Source organism: Protopterus annectens, chromosome 17.part0 (genome assembly GCF_019279795.1).
Source record: "Protopterus annectens isolate FY-2018-M chromosome 17.part0, PAN1.0, whole genome shotgun sequence".
Classification (NCBI taxonomy): domain Eukaryota; kingdom Metazoa; phylum Chordata; order Ceratodontiformes; family Protopteridae; genus Protopterus; species Protopterus annectens.
In genome coordinates this window covers 661,418,073-661,439,648 of record NC_056751.1, presented here as the reverse complement: position 1 = coordinate 661,439,648, position 21,576 = coordinate 661,418,073, and the positions used below count along the sequence as shown (strand labels likewise).

The following is a 21,576-nucleotide window of genomic DNA, read 5'->3' as shown; positions in this document are numbered from 1 at the left end:
CACTACCTATCTACTCCCCTCACTAATGTATGGAGCTCCTCTATTAACTAACTTATCTGCCATACTCACTTCAAAATTGGAAGTCTGTTATATTGTTACCAAAGCCAAATACTCCTCCCATCACTGTATTGCCCTTAATTTGTTACACTGGCTTGAACTCTCCAACCATCTAGACTATCTTCAGATTACCACAGCCCACAAACTATTCTTTCAACCCTCGAAGTGCCCTGCTCTGTGCAACATCCTTCTCCCCTACACCCCTGAGAGAACTCTCAAATCTACTCACCAAAACCTAACCTGTATCCAAAAACCCAATCGCCCTGCTGGTCAACTCCTGCTATAATTTTCCTTAGCAAAAAATTGAATTCTCTTCCTTACTGTCTAAGGACCTGTGCAAACTTTGAAAACTTTAAATCTCAGTTACATTCCTACCTTTACTCTAACAAAAAATGCAACTGCATTCTCCCCACCTAGTCCTATAATTCTCTCTCCACCTCTAAACTCCTCTCCAGCTATGATTACTAGCCTCTCTAGCTATGATCTATAGGCTACCACACACATGTACATATTGTAAATATCAAATTTGTACCATGTACCTAAGAATTTACACCTGCTCTCTAGCATGAAATTTAACTGTAAATTGTTCATTAATAATATTATGTCTGTATCTAAAGGTAACATGTACCTAAGAAATTACACCTGCTCTCTAACATGAAATTTAACTGTAAATTGTTCATTAATAATATTGTGTTGGTATCTAAAGGTAACATGTACCTAAGAATTTACACCTGCTCTCTAACATGAAATTTAACTGTAAATTGTTCATTAATAATATTGTGTCTGTATCTAAAGGTAACATGTACCTAAGATATTACACCTGCTATATAACATGAAATTTAACTGTAAATTGTTCATTAATAATATTGTGTCGGTATCTAAAGGTAACATGTACCTAAGAAATTACACCTGTTCTCTAACATGAAATTTAACTGTAAATTGTTCATTAATAATATTGTGTCTGTATCTAAAGGTAACATGTACCTAATAATTTACACCTGCTCTCTAACATGAAATTTAACTGTAAATTGTTCATTAATAATATTGTGTCGGTATCTAAAGGTAACATGTACCTAAGAATTTACACCTGCTCTCTAACATGAAATTTAACTGTAAATTGTTCATTAATAATATTGTGTCTGTATCTAAAGATAACATGTACCTAAGAAATTGCACCTGCTCTCTAACAAGAAACATAACTATAGATTGTTCTTCTTTTCTATATTGTATCTGTATCTAAACTTTGTAACATGGAGCTTTTCTCCCCGGGCCTCCACTGAAAACGGGCTCCCTGAGCCCAGTGGACATCCCCGGTCATCAAACTGGAAATAATAAATAAATAAATAGCAGCAGCATTCCCAAACCACCATCTGCAAGAAAGTAAAGACATGCAAATCATCTAAATACATAATGCACATTCCAAGACATCTACAAAGACAACCTATCCTGACATCCCAGTGTAGCACAAATGGACAAAATGCAGCAAACCTAACTTATTAACAGCTTACAAAATACAATTAGGTATTATTTTAAATATTCCTCTTACAAACTTAAAAGGTTGATAGTACAGGTTTGCATTAACATAGATATTCAGCATGAGTTTCTGAAGGGTATGAAGCTTGAAACTCAAATGTCTATCATTCTCTGACTTCAACCCTCAATAATATTTAATGATTTGCCATGAAACCAAAGTTTTATGAGAAACGGACTAAAATACGAGGCAAAATCTGGGCATTCTACAAAATCTGTACAGTTGAGAGGTATGACTCAGCCAACCCAACCTGACCTGCCAGGTTCGCATCCTCTGAAAGACAAAACGTCTGAAACAGCACTGCACCACCACCCAAGGACTTCCAACAGACTATCCCAGTACCCCCCCCCCAGTCATCACATTCTAAAATGGATTCATTCTGTTATGAAAACTAGAGGAATATTTTTTTTAAAAAGAAAATTTATTTTCTTTTTTTTTTTTTTTATGCAAACATTAGGTTTGGCATCCCCAAATCAATCTTATGTATCTCTCTTTAAATGCTTTAGCCTTTAAACTTATGTCTGTAGCAGCCACATTTGTTCTGCCCTAGTCCTTAAACTTAGTGAACCTTTCCCTTCCTATGCAAAATATATGCAATCCTACCTACACTAACTTTTAAATAAACCAAAGAAACCATTTCTGAAGCCTGCAACCCACACATGCTTCCACTCTTCCCAAATAAGTACTAAATAATACTCCTCCATAACCTAGCTCATTTCCTCTACTCGTTCTGCTCTATTACATGTCATATTTATAACAGTGAAAATACCTAACATATAGTATTATTCCACCAATGTCCTACCCCAGCTTACCACTTCAAATACCTGCATTAGTCATTGCTCTAATGTCTTCATAAGCTAAGAAACAAATTACCTTTAAAACACATATGTGTAGATATATATATATATATATATATATATATATATATATATATATATATATATATATATATATATATATATATATATATATATATATATATATATATATATATATCTATAGGTTCATAGGTAAGTACTAGGCTATCTGCTCAAGGGCATTTATAAGCCTAGCCAGAATGTGTTGGCTTTCGCCACCCCCTTAGATTAGTTCCCTGTGCCTCTGTCCAGCACAGCCATCAGTTCCCTGCACCACTGTCCAGCAGAGCCATTAGTTCCCTGTGCCACTGTCCAGCAGAGCCAGTGCAGTGATCCCCAGGGTAAATTTTCTGTTTCCCATCCACCCGTCAAGGTTTCTCTTGAAGAGTGTTTTTTTATATACATATATATATATATATATATATATATATATATATATATATATATATATATATATATATATATATATATATTATTCACACTGAGAAACAAACCATACCTTGATTATTCTGTACAGTTCCTGAGACACTAATTTGCTAACATGAGTCCAGAATTACATAATTAATTAATTACATTGGGTATTCAGCTAAAAGTCTGTACTGTTGACCAGTATGCCATGGCCCTACTGCCACTCTCGAACAATCACTCCATACCATAATATAGAAATAGATACAGTAGGTGTGGTGTTAGAAAGGTGGAGGCTGCAGAAAGCGTGAAAGATGTTTTGAAAATTGTTTGTGTATACCTTTTAAGGAGAATGTGAGTAATCTTTTTCCCTGGTAAATTTAAAGTGACTTGATCAAGGAGTTAAAGTTCAAATATTTGTTTATAATGTCTTAGGATGAAAGGAAGCAGTACTTAAAGATGATCTGAGGCATTTACTAGAAGAGATCAAAAAAGGCAAATTGCATAAATTAATTATTTGTTATGACTGAAAAGAGGCTGAATGCATTCCATCTGAAGAAAATTGAAAAAAAAGTAAGGAAGATATTCAACCATTTGAAACCATGTACCCTTATTTATCAAGAAACATTTACTTATATTTTAAGTATAGCATATAGTTGATTGTAGTCCTATCCAGCATACGATCATCAGTAAATAATGTCTTTTTTTTTTATTACTGTATCATTTTTAATTCAGTTTGTGTGGAAGTTGGCAAACAATGCTCTGCTCTTTCCTTACAGTTGGAAAGGAAGTACACTTGGCTGTTACTTTTACCAGTAAGAAAACAGCCAGTCCATTATGTACAATACCTGTTCATTTTGTCCTGTAGAAGCTTAAAGGCAAATACTGCTACTCAATTATCTGTTATTATGCATCGCACATGCGCAAATGCCTTTCAGCCTACGAAAACCTTCCTTCTCATCAGAAAGCTACACCAGCCCATCAGGTTTATTGCCCAAGCCACCCTGTTTCTCTCTCCCCTCAATCCTCTGCCATGACCTTCAACTCCACCAATTCATCACAGACCCACCAAAAAATAAAGCCACAACCTCTCTCTCTCTCTATGTATATATATATATATATATATATATATATATTTTTTTTTTAAATCATCTATCGTGTTTCTTCCCACCAACTCTTTGACTACCCACAGCTGCAGAGCAATGCAGCTGTCCCGATGTGACAGAGGGGGCGCCACAAAAGAAAAAACAGGCTGCACAGTCCTCCACAATGAGTGCCAAGCCGACACAACCACAAGGCCAAATCCAGCAAACAACTGCAACCACATTCCATGCAAACCCAGCTAACCAGTGGAACCACGGACTCTGCAACAACCTGAACTAAACCAAAAAAAAAAAAATAAAAATTACTATCAATCACAGTAGTACAAAACCACACATTTCAACTTCAATGAGCACATCCATGCAACTTGCGGCCACAGGCCATTGACCCCCAAATCAGCAAAACTCCAAAATCACAAACTACCAGCATCCAGCATGTCATGCAACGCTGAATATGGACCAACTCGTGACCGACAACATTTCCATAACTGGAACCTTGAGCGTAACAGCAGTAATAACCATGGTACATTAAAGAGGAAAAAGAACCGTTGAAACTATGCCAAAATTAATGCCGTGACTAAGCTTCATGGGCTGGCTTACCGTCAAACCTGCTCAACCGCGAGGGATGCTAAACAAGCTTTATTTTTTTTTTTTAAACAAATGCACTGAAACAGATGTACTAATGTAGTGCAGGAATAAAGAGGACAGACAAAACAAATCTGGATGGTCTGGGAAATCTGGCCAGCAAAGCCCACCTCTTGATTGGGCTATCATGCTAAGGCCAACATCAAAGGGCATTTCTCAGCCCCGGTCATGCCTCTGTAGGCGGAAAAGTGACCCTTACCCCAAACAAGCCTTTTACTGCCCACTGCCACCCATGAGACTGACGATCTTCCTTACCAATGCCTCACAACGCAAAATGGCCATATAGCAACAGGACCTCCCAAATAGAAGCTACAGGTGCCCAATTATACAGGACTAACTGCAAACCGACTAATGTATGAGGCCACTCAACACGATGCCTCATAGAAGCTGCAGCCTCCTCACAGACCCTTCCATTAACACATAACTAAACTGTACCACCAACCCACATCCCTCCAATCCCAACCCCATCCTACCAGGCCACTGTGGGAAAAAATGAAAAATCCTTCACTCACCATGCCCCATCCTTAACCAAGACGTACCTTCTCTCTCCCATAATACCTCAAGGTCATCTGGGACGTAAGCTTGCCTTAGCAAGTTCACGTCAAAATATGATTGCTTACCCAGCTATACTTGTCTAAACCTCTGATGCCCCTCCCTATCCTTACCTCATTTCCTCCCAGTCCTCCTTGCCTCCACTTAACCCTTTCACCTCCCAAACCCACTTAACACCCACTAATGTTAATTTAACCCCTCATGAAGATGTCCCGGGACAACTTGGTTTGTTGCCAAACTTCATTTATACTTATATAAAAGGCTATGTTATGCACTAATTTATACTTGTATAAAGGGCTACATTCCCTTTCCATCTTATGTCACTTAAATGGTTTGCTATTGTAAATTTCCATGGATGTAAAATTTGTCCCACATAAAAACTTCCACAATGGTATACTGCCAAATATATTATCTATGGTGTGACACAACTTATAAGGTCCAACAGTTCAAAAACTTTAGATGTATTAGTGGATGTAAAGTGCTTAGGGTTTTTATATATATTTTTTAATTTAATAACATTTTTTTTTTGCAAAATGCTTAGTTTTGGCTAACGTGGGAACAATGCACAATTCTGATGCATAGCTGAACACCTATTTAACAGTACATTTGTATTGTCACCCTCCCTTAATTTTTTTGTACTGTCTTATATCCTGAAAAACGTTCCTTCAAAATTTTAACATTTTGATAACCAAAAGTGCATCTCTGGAATATTCTTCCTTCAAAAAATTTATCATTTGTAAAAATGTTCCAATATTTCTGTATTGCTTCCTTAATCTAAAACACACTGGAACCATATGTTAAAATAAATTTCCCATTTTCAGATTGTTGAGAACTGTTTGCATCCTTATTGTGAAATGCACTTTCCATAGTAATGTAAACTATTTGAGTTTTTACTTAATTCACCTTATCAATATCATAACCCCCCCCCTGCAAACCTATTAACAAGTATTTTTCAGCCTTCATATTAAATGTATCACCCTCACTGCAAATCATCTTTATTCTCAAAAACTGAAACTTAGGGATACATTTAGCTATATGTTTAGGATAACAACTGTTCACCTGTAATAAGGAATTTTTCTGAAAAGTTTTTTTTTATCAACTGTTATAGTTATTTTCCCATAAAACAGTTTAATCACAGAAACATGTAGATAAATGTGAAAAGGTCAAATTGGGCAACACATTTTATACCAAACTTCTTGATTAGGGAAAGCTACATATTTCTTTAAATCATCAATACAGCCATCCAAAATCATCCAACAGTCATGCAATAACGTAAGCCAGCAATCAGTGAACCCACTAAGTTGATTAATATTGGCATTCTGTGCATAATATTCTTCAAAATAACCCATGAAAATATCATTATAATTAGGTGCATAATTTGCTCCCATCACTGTCCCACTAATTTGTAAATAACATTCTTCCTGAAAAAAGCAAACATTTTTAATGCCTTAATATGGAACCCATGAGATAAAAAGAAAAATTAACTATAATCACTGCAAAGTGAACTGATGATTATCTTAAATCCTGCTTCCTACTATTGCAGATCCAGCATGTACAATTCTTCCTTTTACTACTCAGCAACATCCTTTTGCAGGTTTATTAGATATTGCATTTTCTTTTCATAGTCATACAGAACTTGACATCATTAAAGCTTTGCAATTGCTAAAGATTGCATATGGCATTTCCCATCTTATATTTCTAGAAGCAAGAAGAGTCAAAGCCATTAATGTATTAATCCCAAGAAATTAATAAGCTTTACCCGTTATCACCTCTCTGCCTGGATATAATGGTAATATATTGCAAACTATTCAAAATAAAATGCTACACTTTATTATTCTCACTAATCGTGCAGACCAGTAATGTACAGCTATTAAACTAGCCAAATGACTTCCTGTTTTGGCCAGGAATACCTACCTGCTAAACATTGGCAGAAGTGGGGGGTGGCCATGGGCACCCCCTGCGCCAATAGTTATGCAAATTTAGTGCTGGCCCAATGGGAGAGAGAATGGGAGGAGGACATTGGTAATTGCTGGAAGGAACACATTATATTTTACAACAGATTTGTGGGCGACATCATTATTGTATGGGAAGGAGAAGAAGAACAGCTCCTAGAATTTACAAAGTATCTAACTAGTACCACCAGTTTTCTGAGATTTGAAGTAAAATCATCAGACCATGACACTGAATTTCCAGATGTTAAATTAACTCTAGAAAAAGGTAAAGGTATTGAAACAGCTCTGTATAGGAAACCAGTGTGGAAGAACCATATGTTGCATTATTCAAGCATGCACCCAAGACATATCTACAAAAATATAGTGGAAAATCAAGTTATTCGGGTGTCTAGGTTATGTACAAATGATGATACTTTCATGTATGAACAAACCAAGTTAATACAAAATTTTATAGCGAAGGGTTATAGCAGAGGAAGAATAAATATGGACCCCGAAAAAGCCATGACCTTATGCCAACAAAAAGGGAATGCCTTTGTACTCTAAGAGAACACACATGGCCAAACGTACTAATAGGAACAACAATAGTCTAAGATGTATACTTACATTTGGTACTGATTGTTCTGATATTTACAACATCATTAGGAAATATTGGCTTGTCCTAACAGCAGATACAAAGATTAAGAATATTGTAGGGGATTATCCACACTTTACTTTCAAGAATAAGAAGAATTTAAAAAGTCTGCTGTGCAACTATAGTGGGCAATTGAATACAAATACAACAAGAAAGAATAAAGTGACAAGTAAACGCAAATGTGGCTTTTGTAAGGCATGCAACTTCATCAACACCACAAATATTTTTGAACATCCTAACACACACAAACTTTATAGATATTATGGCTCTGCTAATTGTAATACCAAAAATGTGATTTATGTGGCTCTGTGTGATTCCTGCCAAGCCTACTATGTAGTCAGGACAAATAGGAAGTTTAAAGAGCGCATTCTGCGACACCAGTTGGATATAAAAAAACAAAATAGACAATAATGCTTTGTGCGGACACATACGGGAGTATAATGGGCATAAGTTTACTTTTATAGTAATTTCCCAAGTAAATGTTGGAGTCCGTATAGGAGAGCTTTTCAATAGAACTGAAAAAGAAGAAATGAGGTGGATTATGAACTTAAGAGCTAATTTTCCACTAGGATTGAACCATATTGTACCATTGAAACCAATATTGAAAGAACGCAGTCTTAATAGGAAATACTAGTGGCATTTTGATTGGTTTAAAAGAAGGTATGTTCGATATTGCTATTGGTCTGCATGGTTCTTTATCGGGATGCAAGCCAAAGGGGCATGTTAATTACCTAATTGAAGTTTTTGGTTGCTCTCAATTTAAATATAAGTAACTCAGAGAATGGAAAACTAAGGATCTGATGAAAGTTATACACTGACAGCGCTTATTTTTTCTGGTTTTGGCCTGTGACTTTTTTGAATGCTTTTACTAAATACGTTTTATTAAAGAAGATTTTTATCCTCTCGTTTGGGTGCAAGACACTTTTTATACTTCTGTACCTGCTAAACACTCGTACCTTTTTAAACTTCTTAATGAAGACTTTGTCCTCCCCTTGCAAATAACTGAATGGTACTTGAATCTTCTTGTCTTAGAACCAATTCTTCATTGAAACCTCCAGAAATTTCCAACAACTCCATTGTCATTATCCTCCTGTGAAAAATTTTTCTATTGAACTTGCCCCTGCAATGTGGAACAATTTATCAGAGATTTCTATTTTAAATTTATATTTTTTTTAAGAAAAAACTAACTACACATCTAAAATAATTTAAATGTGCATGCTTTAAAGATGCTGGTTAGTTATTCCATTGTATTCCAAATTTAGGCGATTGCAACAAGTCTACTTTCTAGTTTCTAGTTTTAGCTATATGTCATCTGTGTCTTACACTGTTAATTAAGTCTCTGTTGTTTATATTGCATACTGTGCTTGTGGGAAAACCCAGTGCAGCACTGGGATGATGTTCATTCAGCAAAGAAAGTACCCCACCAGCAGTCCAAACCATAAAAACAAGATCTCTAAGGCAGGAATGCTAGCCACTGTGCAACTATGCTACTATAATTTGAGAATTGTCTGGTGAGAAACAAGTCTTTTAAATAGAAAAAAATGCAAAGAGTAAAAGAGAAAGCAGATGGACTGATGAGTTTAATGAATCATATAAAACTAGATAAACTTGGATTATTTCTTAAAGACATAATAGACAGAGAGACAATATAATTAACTTGTATAAGGTCTCTACTAATAACATTTATTTATATTTATATTTATTTAACCACAGAAAATGTAAGGCACAGTTAGGTCTCTCCACCAGGATTGTAACACTGGCACCAAGAACCAGGGTAGGAATAAAACCAATCCAAAAAAAAGGCATTTATTGGTTAAGCACTTTTATCTGTATACTAGTTCCAATGAAGTCCAGATTATACACAGATGAAAGCATATAAACAATAAATGCCTTTTACTTTTCTTGGCTTGGTTTTATTCCTACCCTGGTTATTGATGACAGTATTATGATCCTGGTGGAGAGACCCAAATGTGGCTCGCATCTTCTGTGATTATTTGTTGCTCTGATTTTTTTGTATATTTATTATTTATTGGCATTTGTTTACCAGTCATCCTGACTGAGCCGTACCCTTTTTCAATAGAGGCCCAGGAAGAAAAGTTCCATTATACAGACATCATGGGCATCATTTGCATTGTTTTATCATTTGCAGTCAGTTTCATTCATGAGCAACATTTCCATTCAGACATACTTGACATCAGTCACATCAGTTACAAAAAGTTTTGATTATTCTTTCTTGTTGTATTTGTAGTCAATTGCCCACCATAGTTGAACAGCAGACTTTTTAAATTCTTCTTATAGCAACAGGGCTTTGAGTCTGTCCTTGTAGGGCATGATGTTTAGGCCTTGTATCATTTTACTAAGATACCTCTGTGGGTGTTCCAGTTGTTGCATATGTCTGGACAGATACATGCCAAAGGGGGATTATATTCAATGACTGGCCTAATGAGGGTTGAGTAAAGGAGACAATGACATTCATAGATCCAGACATAAGCTGTTTGTTTATAAGCTGTGCAATATAGAAGGACTTCCTTACAACAATAGATACATGTTGGATACAATGTATATCTCCAGGATAAGTACAACATCTCTACTTTCTTCCTCCTCTTCTACTCTACCTCTGCTCCCTTCTACTCTGTTACCAACTATCACTCTGCTTTCACCCACCCCCTACTATACCTCTGCTCCCTTCTACTCTGTTACCAACTATCACTATGTCTTCACCCACCCCCTACTATACCTCTGCTCCCTTCTACTCTGTTACCAACTATCACTCTGTCTTCACGCACCCCCTACTATACCTCTGCTCCCTTCTACTCTGTTACCAACTATCACTCTGTCTTCACCCACCCCCTACTATACCTCTGCTCCCTTCTACTCTGTTACCAACTATCACTCTGTCTTCCCCCACCCCCTACTCTACCTCTGCTCCCTTCTACTCTGTTACCAACTATCACTCTGTCTTCACCCCCCCTACCTTTCACCTATGCCTCTTTTAACTCATTTATTGCTCATTTCATTTATATCTCATGATTCAATCAACCTTTTGCTTTCCACCCTTTGTAAATAACTCGGTACTCTGTATTGTGACATCTATCTTACTGCATAATTATCTTACTATATCCTTATATTTATTCGTCTTTTGTCAACTGGGTTAGTCCAACTGGCCCAGTGGCCCATTTTCCGTGGAGACCCGAGGAGAAAAGCTCCATATGCAAAGATAGCACTAACAAAGTAACATTCCAGTAATAAGAACTGAAAACATTCATGCCAAAAATGGAAAATTAAAAAATACATACATAGTAAGAAAAATTACAAACTGCATACATTAATGCAACAAGTTGCATTAACAAATGATAAAATTTAAAAATAAAGAGCAGTTAAAAATTGGATTTGCAATAAGGCATCAGAAAGAAGAAAAATAAGCCCCAACAACATCTAAATAACTTGATCAAGTTGGTAGTGAGGGAAAAAAGAGGTATAAAGTAAAAATGGTAAAACAAATAAAGGGGGATGTATAAGAGAGTCAAGAAGAGTGAAAAACAACAGTCATAAGAAGAGAGAGGAGGGGTTGGGAGTATAGTAGTAAAGGAAAAGAAAGGAGAATGCGGTTAAAATACTGAGTTGCTCAGTGGTGTAGCAAATGTACTACAGCATTAGTTTTATAAAGATATATTACAGTAAAGTGAGAGAAAAAATATTTATAGTCAGATTAGAGGGGAGTATGTGTTAGGTAGGGTGATGACAGGTGCAGGAGGGAGTGTTTTATTTATTTTATTTATTTATTTATTGCATTTGTTTATCAGGAAAGTCCACTGGGCCTACAAGATCCCATTTTCAGAGGAGGCATAGGGAAAAAAAGCTCCAACAAGAACATAGATACAGAAAAAAATAAACATTAATTGGTACAGAAGTAGAAACAGTGATTACAGTAATATATACAGAATATATACATAAAAGCAGGAATTCAGTTGGTTGCCAGATGAATTCAATCAGAGAGGTATAAACAGAGATATATTAATCAGCATTATTGTGCCAGTATCAACAAGTGATGAAAAAATGATTATGGAGAAAAAAAATCAGTCAGCAGTAGTAAAAAGCATAGGAGTTTAGCTATTCTATAAGGAGAAGGAAGATGTTAGGTTATAGATAGGTATAATTAGTATAAAAACCCTTGCTACTGTATGTATAGTTACTATCTTATCTATTTTGACATTGTAAAATCTATTTTAATTGTATTGTGCCTGACATTGTTGATAATAACTTGGCCCTTTGGTATTGACTTTTACTTTAGAAAATTAGATGCCAAACAGGACTGGTCCTAGAGCAGAACCCTGGGGAATCCACTAGTGATTGGCATAATTGGGGCGGTAACTTCTATTTTCATTTCCTGTAGCTTATCTGTGAGCCAGTTGGCCATCCAGCAGGTAACATGGGGGTTTATTCCAGTTTATTTAGATTTTCAACCATACCTGAATGTGGAATTGTGTCAAAAGCATTGGCCAGGTTGAGGCATGTGAAATATGCCATTTTACCTTCACCCATTGCTTTGGTGAGCTTTTCAAAAAAAGTTATCAGGTTGAGTAAGCATGACCTGCTCTTAATGAATCCAAACTGAGATGGGTCTAGCGTTTGCAGGTTCCCTATGTCCACTAGTTCCATAATAAGTCTTTCTATGGCTTTGCATGTAAGGCTGGTCAGACTTATGAGTCTGTTATTGCCTGGGTCTGTGGAAGGTCCCCCTTATGTGGGGGAATGACTCTAGCTGTTCTTCATTTGCTAAGTAGAATACTTTTAAGGAGTACAGATGTCTCCTTCTGATGTAAGGTTGAATGATGGCATGAAGAGATGGGATTTTTTTTCAGGGTTGTGAAGTAGTTTGAAGGTTGTACTTAACTATGAGTACAACAGAGAATTATTTAGTTTGAGCCAGTTTAGCTGTGTTAAAGAGAGGCAGTGATGTGCTGTTACCTGTATGCTGTTGGCTGTTTTTTTGCAAATTTGTCTACATTATTGTAACATTGTTCTAGATTGGCAGATAGAGGAGCTGAGATTGGTTAGGATAGGAGAGGCAAATAACATTTTACCGGAATACTTACTAGTGATCAGATGTTGCAAATGTACCAAATTTAATCTGCTCAAAAGCTTTGAGCTACAATAAGGGAATGGTGTCATGGCTCTCAGAAACAAGTGTGGAATTCCTTAGCTAAATGTATAAGAACAAGTAATGTTATCACTGATTTAAGAGCAGTTTGAGGTCAAATGTTGTAATATAGGGAAAATGAATATATGGACACAGTCTTTGTTTTTAATACTGAATCTGAAGTGGAAAAGGCCAACTACAATACAGTTGTTGGGAAAAACATTAATGCATTTTTGAGTAATTGTAAGCTAAGTATTACATTATACGCCAATACTGCTGAAAAATCAAAGGCCTGGTGCCCTTAGCTGGGATGAATGCATTCAACAACTAATAACGAAAAACTAATTTAATAGAAAGCACACTGTTGTGCTATGCAACACTGTTCAGTTCTTATATAAGTTTTTAGGTTGCTAAATTTGGCAAAATAAGCCGACTTTTCATAATGGTACTTAAGGAAACAACAGGTTTTTATTTTAGATCTCGGTTTCTTTTCATACGTGCCAAGTACAGTACTGTAAAACAGATACCACTTTCTTTTGTGTTTTTCATCTAACTTTTCATTCAGAAGTCAACAATATGTCTTTGTAAGACAAAAAGCCATTCCAGACTGTCTACTGAGCTGAACAGATGAATTGTTACTCAGTTAATAGACTTCTTAGCCAACTTCACAATGCTTTAGCAGGTTTTATATGTCTGACTGAAAGTCTCAAATGTATAACTTCACCGACATTATTGCTAAGAAAGGAATTGGAGACATTAAATTCTGCTGATTCCGGTATGTCTGCAATATATGCACTTATGTCATCTAGGTAAGCCTCAAATCTTGTCATGTGATGCCATAGGCAAAGTGATTTTAGTACAAAGTAAATGTGCACTCAATGATAGATTACATCCCTAAAAATATTTATTTTCCTGCAGTTCAAGAAAGTGATAGTGAAACAGAAGATTCAGCAGATGAGTCATTGCAAACCTCTCATGATCAAGAAAATGATCCAAATGACACCGATCAGGTAAACATTTGGTGCAAATGTATTAACTTAATACAATACCAATGAAGACTACAGCTTGCATTCTAACTTTGTACATGTTTATTTCATTTAGAAATGTCATTTATTTTTAACAACTAACCAATGGCTAATAAGCTGATATGTTATTATTGCTTTAACTAAACATATTTAAGGCGCTACATCTGACAACACTGATATGTAATAATTAGACTGGTTAGTTAAATGGAGTACTTGCATTCTTTTCTTTTGTGCACATAGAATCATATGAAATACAAGTACCTACTCTCAGGTTGAATTGCCTCTGTTGAAGATGGCCAGGCCATTAAAGCCAGGTGTTAATTTGTGAATACCCATTCAATTGTCCAGTTCCTATTTGACATTAGATAATGTATCAAACTACTTAATTTGCAGTTGGAACTCATTAGGTGGGGAAGATGTCGTATAATGAACCTATCTCTCCTCCTTGCTCTTTTGGCATTCTCTCCCCAGTCAGCTACTATATATACCACTTTCCATGCATTGGTTATCAGATATATGGATACATAAAATGTCAGGATATTACAGGACTGGCTAATGATTGTCTGAAGATTATTGTTAAGGAGACAGGCTAATTCCAGTCCAAGCAAAAAAAAAGCTAACATAAAATAATTCATGAAGTCTTAATATGAAAGAAAAAAAATAGACTTTTTATGCATGGGCCTTTGCATCAACTCTCCCATGAATATAGCAGCTGTAATTCCAAAGTTTGAGGTTTCAGTGTCACTAAAATAAGAACACAGGGACAGCGGTTCAGTTGTCTGTCTGTCTCTCTCTCTCTCTGTCAATGAGTTCTCAACTGAAGAGTTCTGTAGTTGGTTTAATGGCTATAACGAATCAATATTTCAAGACCTAAGCTGGGATTCAGCAAGAACACCAGTGCTGGTAGAAACAGCTGCAGTAACTATTTCATATGATGCAGTACTTTGTCATTCAGAGACATGTTAGCTGCAATAAGGAAAGACATCAGTGTTGGCTAATTTTCATTTCTGTGAATCACCTTTCACTACGGTGAGTGCAAATCAGCACTTTATTGAGGTCATTAAAGCTGGTGGCTCATACAGCTCATTGTCACAGATACTGCTCCGTTTTGTCTCTCTCGCACAAACATACATATATATGTCTATTCAAACACACACACACACACACACACGCACACACACATACACACACACACACACACACACACACACACACACACACACACACACACACATACACACACACACACACACACACACACACACACACACACACACACACACACACACACACACACACACACACCTGCACCAACATGCCTCTTGCCTATCCCTGAATTAAGAGAACTTTCCAGATGTCTCTTCATATTGTTTTGCCCCTGCTCACATAAATCATGCATCCTTACAGTCCGTAAATAACACTCAGCATTAGACCTTCATTCTTCTTATTGTGTATATGGTAGATAGTAATACTAGGCCTGCTGCTCTATTCACTTTTTAATTAATTCCCAGTAGTAGTTTAAATATTCTACCTGGTGTCATCTAGGGTTTTTTCCTGCTTTGTACTGACGCCTCCCCCCACATGGGCACACTCCTGCTGTTGCTTCTTATAGGTACATTCTCTCATAAATAACAGACTGTTGCAGTCATTTAATCATGCCAGACATTAGTGTTTCACTCACTTCTTTTATGTAAAATAATCCTGGCTGTACCTGTTGATTAGTTAGTGTAGTGCATCAGACATCCTGCTTTCTGAGTCAAGGGTGCAGGGCTTGCAACCTCTGCTACCTGTTACTTTACATATTTTTTAAACAGTTAGGTCAGATTTTAAATGGTCGTGGTGACTAGTGGTGGCACATAGGACTACTCACCTCTGTATGAGGTAGAAAGGTACAGGGTTTGAATCTTTTTAGTGCCTTTAGGGCACACTATGTGGAATATTCCTGGTGTCTAGTCCTCCCTTGACCCAGTATTACAGGATTTGTTCATTAGTCTAGGAGAGAAGAGAGCTGTGACAGATCCCCCCCACTCATACATTCACACATTCATCATTAGATACTCAAACTCACACACACAGACTCCTACCCTACCTATCCCCTGACTAATCCCAATAATGCAACCACACAGGCAGACACACACACTCAAACTTACAGCCCCTCACATACAGACATATCCTAACACTATCTGTCCACTAAACCACTAAACTCCCTGGCCCTTACCTCTCCTGTGATGAGTAAACATGAGTTTTTTGCTGTGCTCATTAACATGAGTGGTTACGAATGGCCATGTTATTTTACACAGATGAGCAATTCAGTAAATGTCTTACCCCAAGCATTTCCATGGGACAGCACATGGCTAATTAGTATATGGCTCTCCCATGGACTGCCTCATTAGCGTGTAATATGGCCACAGAGACAGCCAACGGCTGTGCTGCACATCTTTGTGCTAAAGCAAATGGTATGGTTGCCTCTAAATCAGAAAAGGTTACTGTGATGTATATACACTGTGTACACCTTCTGGTAAACTTTCTGAACTGGCCCTCTAGTTTTTGAAAACATTTCATTCCATACTTTTTTCTTGCAAATTGTTCATTAACTTGAGATTATATAGCACTAGTGGTTTATGTATGTAGGTAAAAAGATATCTAAGTAATGAAACATGCGTACTAGGTTGTCCAAAATCATCTGATAATGGTCCCTAGGTACTTTTAACAGGTCATAATTGCCATTTTTGGCATGCTGTTTGTAGTGGAATAGCCTAGAGAACATACCAGCATTAATGGCAGGTGCATTACAAATATGAACTGAGAACACGTCTTTCTGCTTCTATCTGAAAATAAGAAATAACAAAAACACACGGTAACTGCATTATAATATTTTAATGAGAAAATGTGTGTTTAGTGATTTGTTTCAAGTAATGATCAGTAGTTTATCATTGATTTTAAGTAATCACTTAGCATGTATTTTTATGGGATATTCTGTGCCCAGGTCAATGACCATGACATAAATGGGGGGGTAGACTTTTTGATTCATAATGTTGCATTGCATATACTCATCAATGTCCTTTCAGTGCTTCTAATTGAGGATTCCACTGTAAGTTTCTCACTCAATTACACATTAACAGTTTTTTTTTTACTAGTGGTGGCATGCCCTGTTTTAGACACATAAACTTTATACAATCTAGATGTCAAGCTCACTTGAGCTACCCACCCTGTCAAAATCAGATTTAATGTTATTCTACATGATCTTCAATCAACAACTCAGAATTGCTCATACATATATTTTTTAATAATTTGTTGATCAGGTGAGTCTCACATGGGTAATGTGCTCTTTTCTGAGGAGGCCTGTAGTGGTATTTCTTTGCTAGGGGAGCTTTGACTGAGCAAAAGGGAACTTTTCCAACTCATTTTGATAGGTGTTGCACATACCTCATCTGAAGGACATCACACTCAGGACTACAGCACTCCCCTAATGTTGCAATGCAGTGTCAATGATTCAGGCTTCTGCAGTGGGATTAGAAACCATAGCCTTCTGGTCTTCTAGCACCAAAGTAAAGTACACTGTGTTGCCACTGACACTGAATGCAGGGAGTTATGATTAATTCTCTATGCATAACTAGCATACAATGTGTTCAAGACATGGATACCAAAAAACTCACTTTGAGAGTGAAATGTGAGAGGTGATTCTTGACATCTAACTCAAGAATATAGCTGGTTACAATCAGAGATGTAAACATAATTCTTTGCAGCTCATGGACCTTTATCTGATCTATGTGCTATCATCTACAGTATAAAAAAGTGTATGAGTGTATTTTACCTGCTTTCTAGCTTTTGAAAGCCAATAAAATGCTTGAAACAAAGACAGAAAAGATTTGTCCCTTTGAAGAACAAAGTGCTTTAAAAGTTGATTTACTTTCTGCCACTGTTCTTTGCTGGCCAGCAGATTAAATAGCTTGAGGCACAATCTTAATAGTGCTTCTTAATGAACTCTTGTTAGGCACTCCTAAGTGCTGTTAAAATTGGATGTCATGCTTAAGAAGGACTTATCAAGTTTATCTTTTACTCGATCTTGGAGCATAATCTCTGACCTCCATGTTCCATGATATATTGTTATATCTTCCATGAAATACAGTGTCTGTAATCTCAGAGCTCCATGTACCATGATATTGTTATATCTTCCATGAAAGTCAGTACAGGTTTTCTCTGGATAATTTGATATCCTCACAAAAATGAGGTATTTTGCTGAGCTAAATTGTCTATTTACATATAAAGGTATATACTTTGACATACTTCATCTGCTGTTTCTTTTCAAAAGCAGTAACTCTACATTTTATTTTGTGTTTGTAAAGATGACAATTTTATAGTGAACCTGGGGTTGTAAACATTTCATAAGACCTAAAAAGAGGCAAACAAACAAAAGAGCTCCTTGCTAAACGACCCTCATTTAAAGTTAGCCTACATTACTTTTCCTTAAAATAGAATTACAAACCTTTTTGCTACAGCTATTAAATTGCTGTTTGCTGATACTTTTTCTGCTGTACTCACTTATTTTGAGCCCCCCTCTTTCCTGGGATTTTCCTTCCCACCTACTTTCCACCCCTCTAGTCCTACCACAGCCCCTCTACCTATCCCCTCTCCCTTAGCTAGTTTCCCCCCTGCGTTTACTTCTATCTTCTACGGACTGTGGCGCCATTTTTAAATCCTGTATTAAAGCATCCACATCTCCCTTGTGCTGGTCCTGCGGTTTGGGCTGCTTGACTCATCTCCCGGTAGGTCTATTCAGTGTGTCTGTCTTTAAATGCAAGCTTGTAGAGCACCAATTGTGCTAAACACTGTGAATTTGTTTGTAAAAGTGCTTTAAAGTTGATAACGACCTCATGCTGATGGCTTTTTAGTAATTTGCTTATGCTGCAATGGTAAGGACTACTTAGCCCCTGCTGTTGTGGATAAATGTGTGATGCGATTCCTATCAGCTGATTTTTGGGATGAGTGGGGCTCGTTTTTTGTTGACTATTGATGAATTAAATATAATCTGGGTGAGTCAGGCTCATTTGTTGGGTATTGATGTTTTATATCTAATCTGATACCTGCTGTTAAGTCATCTTGTTAAAAGGACGCCAATCAAAGGACATTGTTGAATGCCTGTTTTTCTCTTAAGGTGGAACAACAACTGTGATATACGTATGGTTAGAGTAAAGCTCTTACTATAGCATTACCGCTTAATTACCTGTTTAGCAGTTATTTTCTTTCCGTTTGTGTCTGTACGGACACTGCACTACATATATACTGTTTTGGATACTGTTATGCATTGTATATGTACTGTTAGAATATTTTTTTTACATTTAATGTGTTATTTTTTCTTTGCATAACTTTGATTACTTTTTGCCTACTGAAGTCTAACCCTTTACTCTCAAATGGACTAGGGTTACTGATATTAGGCTGGGCTGAAGAATGAATGTTTTGTTTTAATGAAGCTTACACTGCCTAACCTGTGTTGCTTTATGGCCTTACATCTGCTGCTTTCTACTGATATCTCTCTAACCTACTCTCTCTCTCTATAAAGACACTCTATCTACATCTATCCCTAGCCTCTCTCTAATTACTGTGCTCTGTTACACAATCCTTTCTCCTCTAAATATCGCTTATCTTCTGCCTTCCCCCTCTACCCTTTATCTGCATCTTTTATATTAACTAACTCAGTGTTGTCTCTCTCTCTCCTCTGCAGTAATCCATTCCTGGTGCTCCCTCCCTGCCCTTAAAGTAAAAGGAATACATCCTGCTAAATCCTCCCAACACAAGAATTTGTTAATGTATGTTGCCTTAAACTAATTACTTGTAGACTTTTTGTACTACCTATATGAGCTAGTCTGCCCTCCCGTGTGTGCATTTTAGCAGCCTACCGCCAACCGTTTGCCACTCTCCCCCCTCCAGTTTTTCTTAACCTAGAATATATTTAAACCTAAGATGATTTTGACTATCTCTACTGCTTGCTATCTCCTTTTCCCACTAGGTGGCAGCATCTACCAATGTAAAAACCAGTTAAACATAATCGCAACGTTTTTTTACCAAAAGCTAGTTGAGACTTAACATTCTAAGACTGTAATTATAGAACAACCCCCATTAATATTCCAAAACGTGCACACACTGATTGGTCAGCGTGCACGTTGTAAATCAAAGACTTATACTAATGGAAAAAGGTCCGGTCGCCCGGACTTTTTCCATTAGTATGTCTTTTTTTTTTTTTTGCAGCAACGGAGAATGCAAGATCTCCGTTGCTTTTTAGAAACTGTCTCGCTATGTTAAAGGAGTTTAACATAGTGAGACAGCTTTAAGAAAAGCAACAGAGATTCTCCGTTGCTTTTTTTAAAGCTGTCTCGCTATGTTAAATGGGTCTATATTATAACATCGAAGTTCAAAAACTTCAAATGTTATAATATCGAACCCTTTAGTGTGAAAGCTGAGAATAGCAAACCCTCAGAACATCGAAATTTTACCTAGGGTAAGATTTCGGTGGTCCGTGGCTTTGCTATTTTCAGCAGTGTGGTGCGATAGTTACGGACCAGGTTTAGGGAAGTGAGCAAACAGTGGTTACGGACTGGGTTCAGGTAAGTGTGGTGCGATGGTTATGGACCGGGTTAAGGTAAGTGTGCGAACGGACTGAGTTAAGGTGAGTGTGCGGTAGTTAGGGACTTTAGGGTTGGGGCGCGGGTGAGGTGAGTGTGCAGTAGTGACAGACTTTAGGGTTAGGGCTGGGTTAAGTGAGTTAGGGTTAGGGCACGGGTCAGGTAAATGTGCGATTGTGTGGACGTGAAGGTTAGTGTGGGGTAGGTGAGTTAGGGTTAGGGAGCGGGTAAGGTGAGTGTGCGATAGTTAGGGACCTTAGGGTTAGGGTTGGGTTAAGGTAAGTGGATAGCTAGTGGTGTATGTCTGGTTTAGTGTAGGGTTTCGTGAAGTGTATGTGTGTGGATTATTTATTTTGGTGTGCTTGAGTTGTGTGTATGTTTGTCGAAACAGCAAATTTATTCCCTGGGAAAAAATTTGCTATTCTGACTGTTCGGTTTTCTGGTGTTTCGATTGAATGGGGTCGATATTATAACATTCAATGTTTTTAGACTTCAATGTTATAATATAGACCCATGTTAAACTCCTTTAACATAACGAGACACTTTGTAAAAAGCAACGGAGATCTTGCTTTCTCTGTTGCTTCCACCCACAGCACTGATGCACTGTGTAAGCATACGTATGCGCAGTACATCAGAACTGCCACCAAATACCAGACAGCTGCGGAAGGGCAGCACAGAGGCATTATACAATGCCATTATTTAAGAAAAGTAAGTATTTCTTTTCTTAAATAATGTCATTGTATAATAGCAATAACCCACTTCCGGGTGTGAGTAATGCTGGATTTACCCACGGTTGTCTTTGTTTGGCCACTCGGGCTTCACCCTCATGACCACGCCACACCAACCATGGGTAAATCCAGCATTATCCACACCCAGGCATGGGTTACTGCTTAAATATCCACTCGGTCCTTGCTAAACGACCCTCATTTAAAGTTAGCCTACATTACGTTTCCTTAAAATAGAATTACAAACCTTCTTGCTACAGCTATTAAACTGCTGTTTGCTGAAACTTTTTCTGCTGTACTCACTTATTTTGCTCTTTCCCACTCCATTCGCCCTAG

At 37.1% G+C, this 21,576-nt stretch overlaps 1 protein-coding gene across 1 annotated transcript in view; it reads left to right on the top strand.

The window, feature by feature from the left end:
- LOC122791490 (glutamic acid-rich protein-like) overlaps positions 1–21,576 on the top strand; it is a 2,133,503-nt gene that overhangs the window by 1,158,700 nt on the left and 953,227 nt on the right. The window contains exon 7 of the mRNA XM_044059233.1: positions 13,789–13,880. Within this exon, the coding sequence (XP_043915168.1) occupies positions 13,789–13,880 (92 nt within the window). The remainder of the gene's footprint in view (positions 1–13,788; positions 13,881–21,576) is intronic.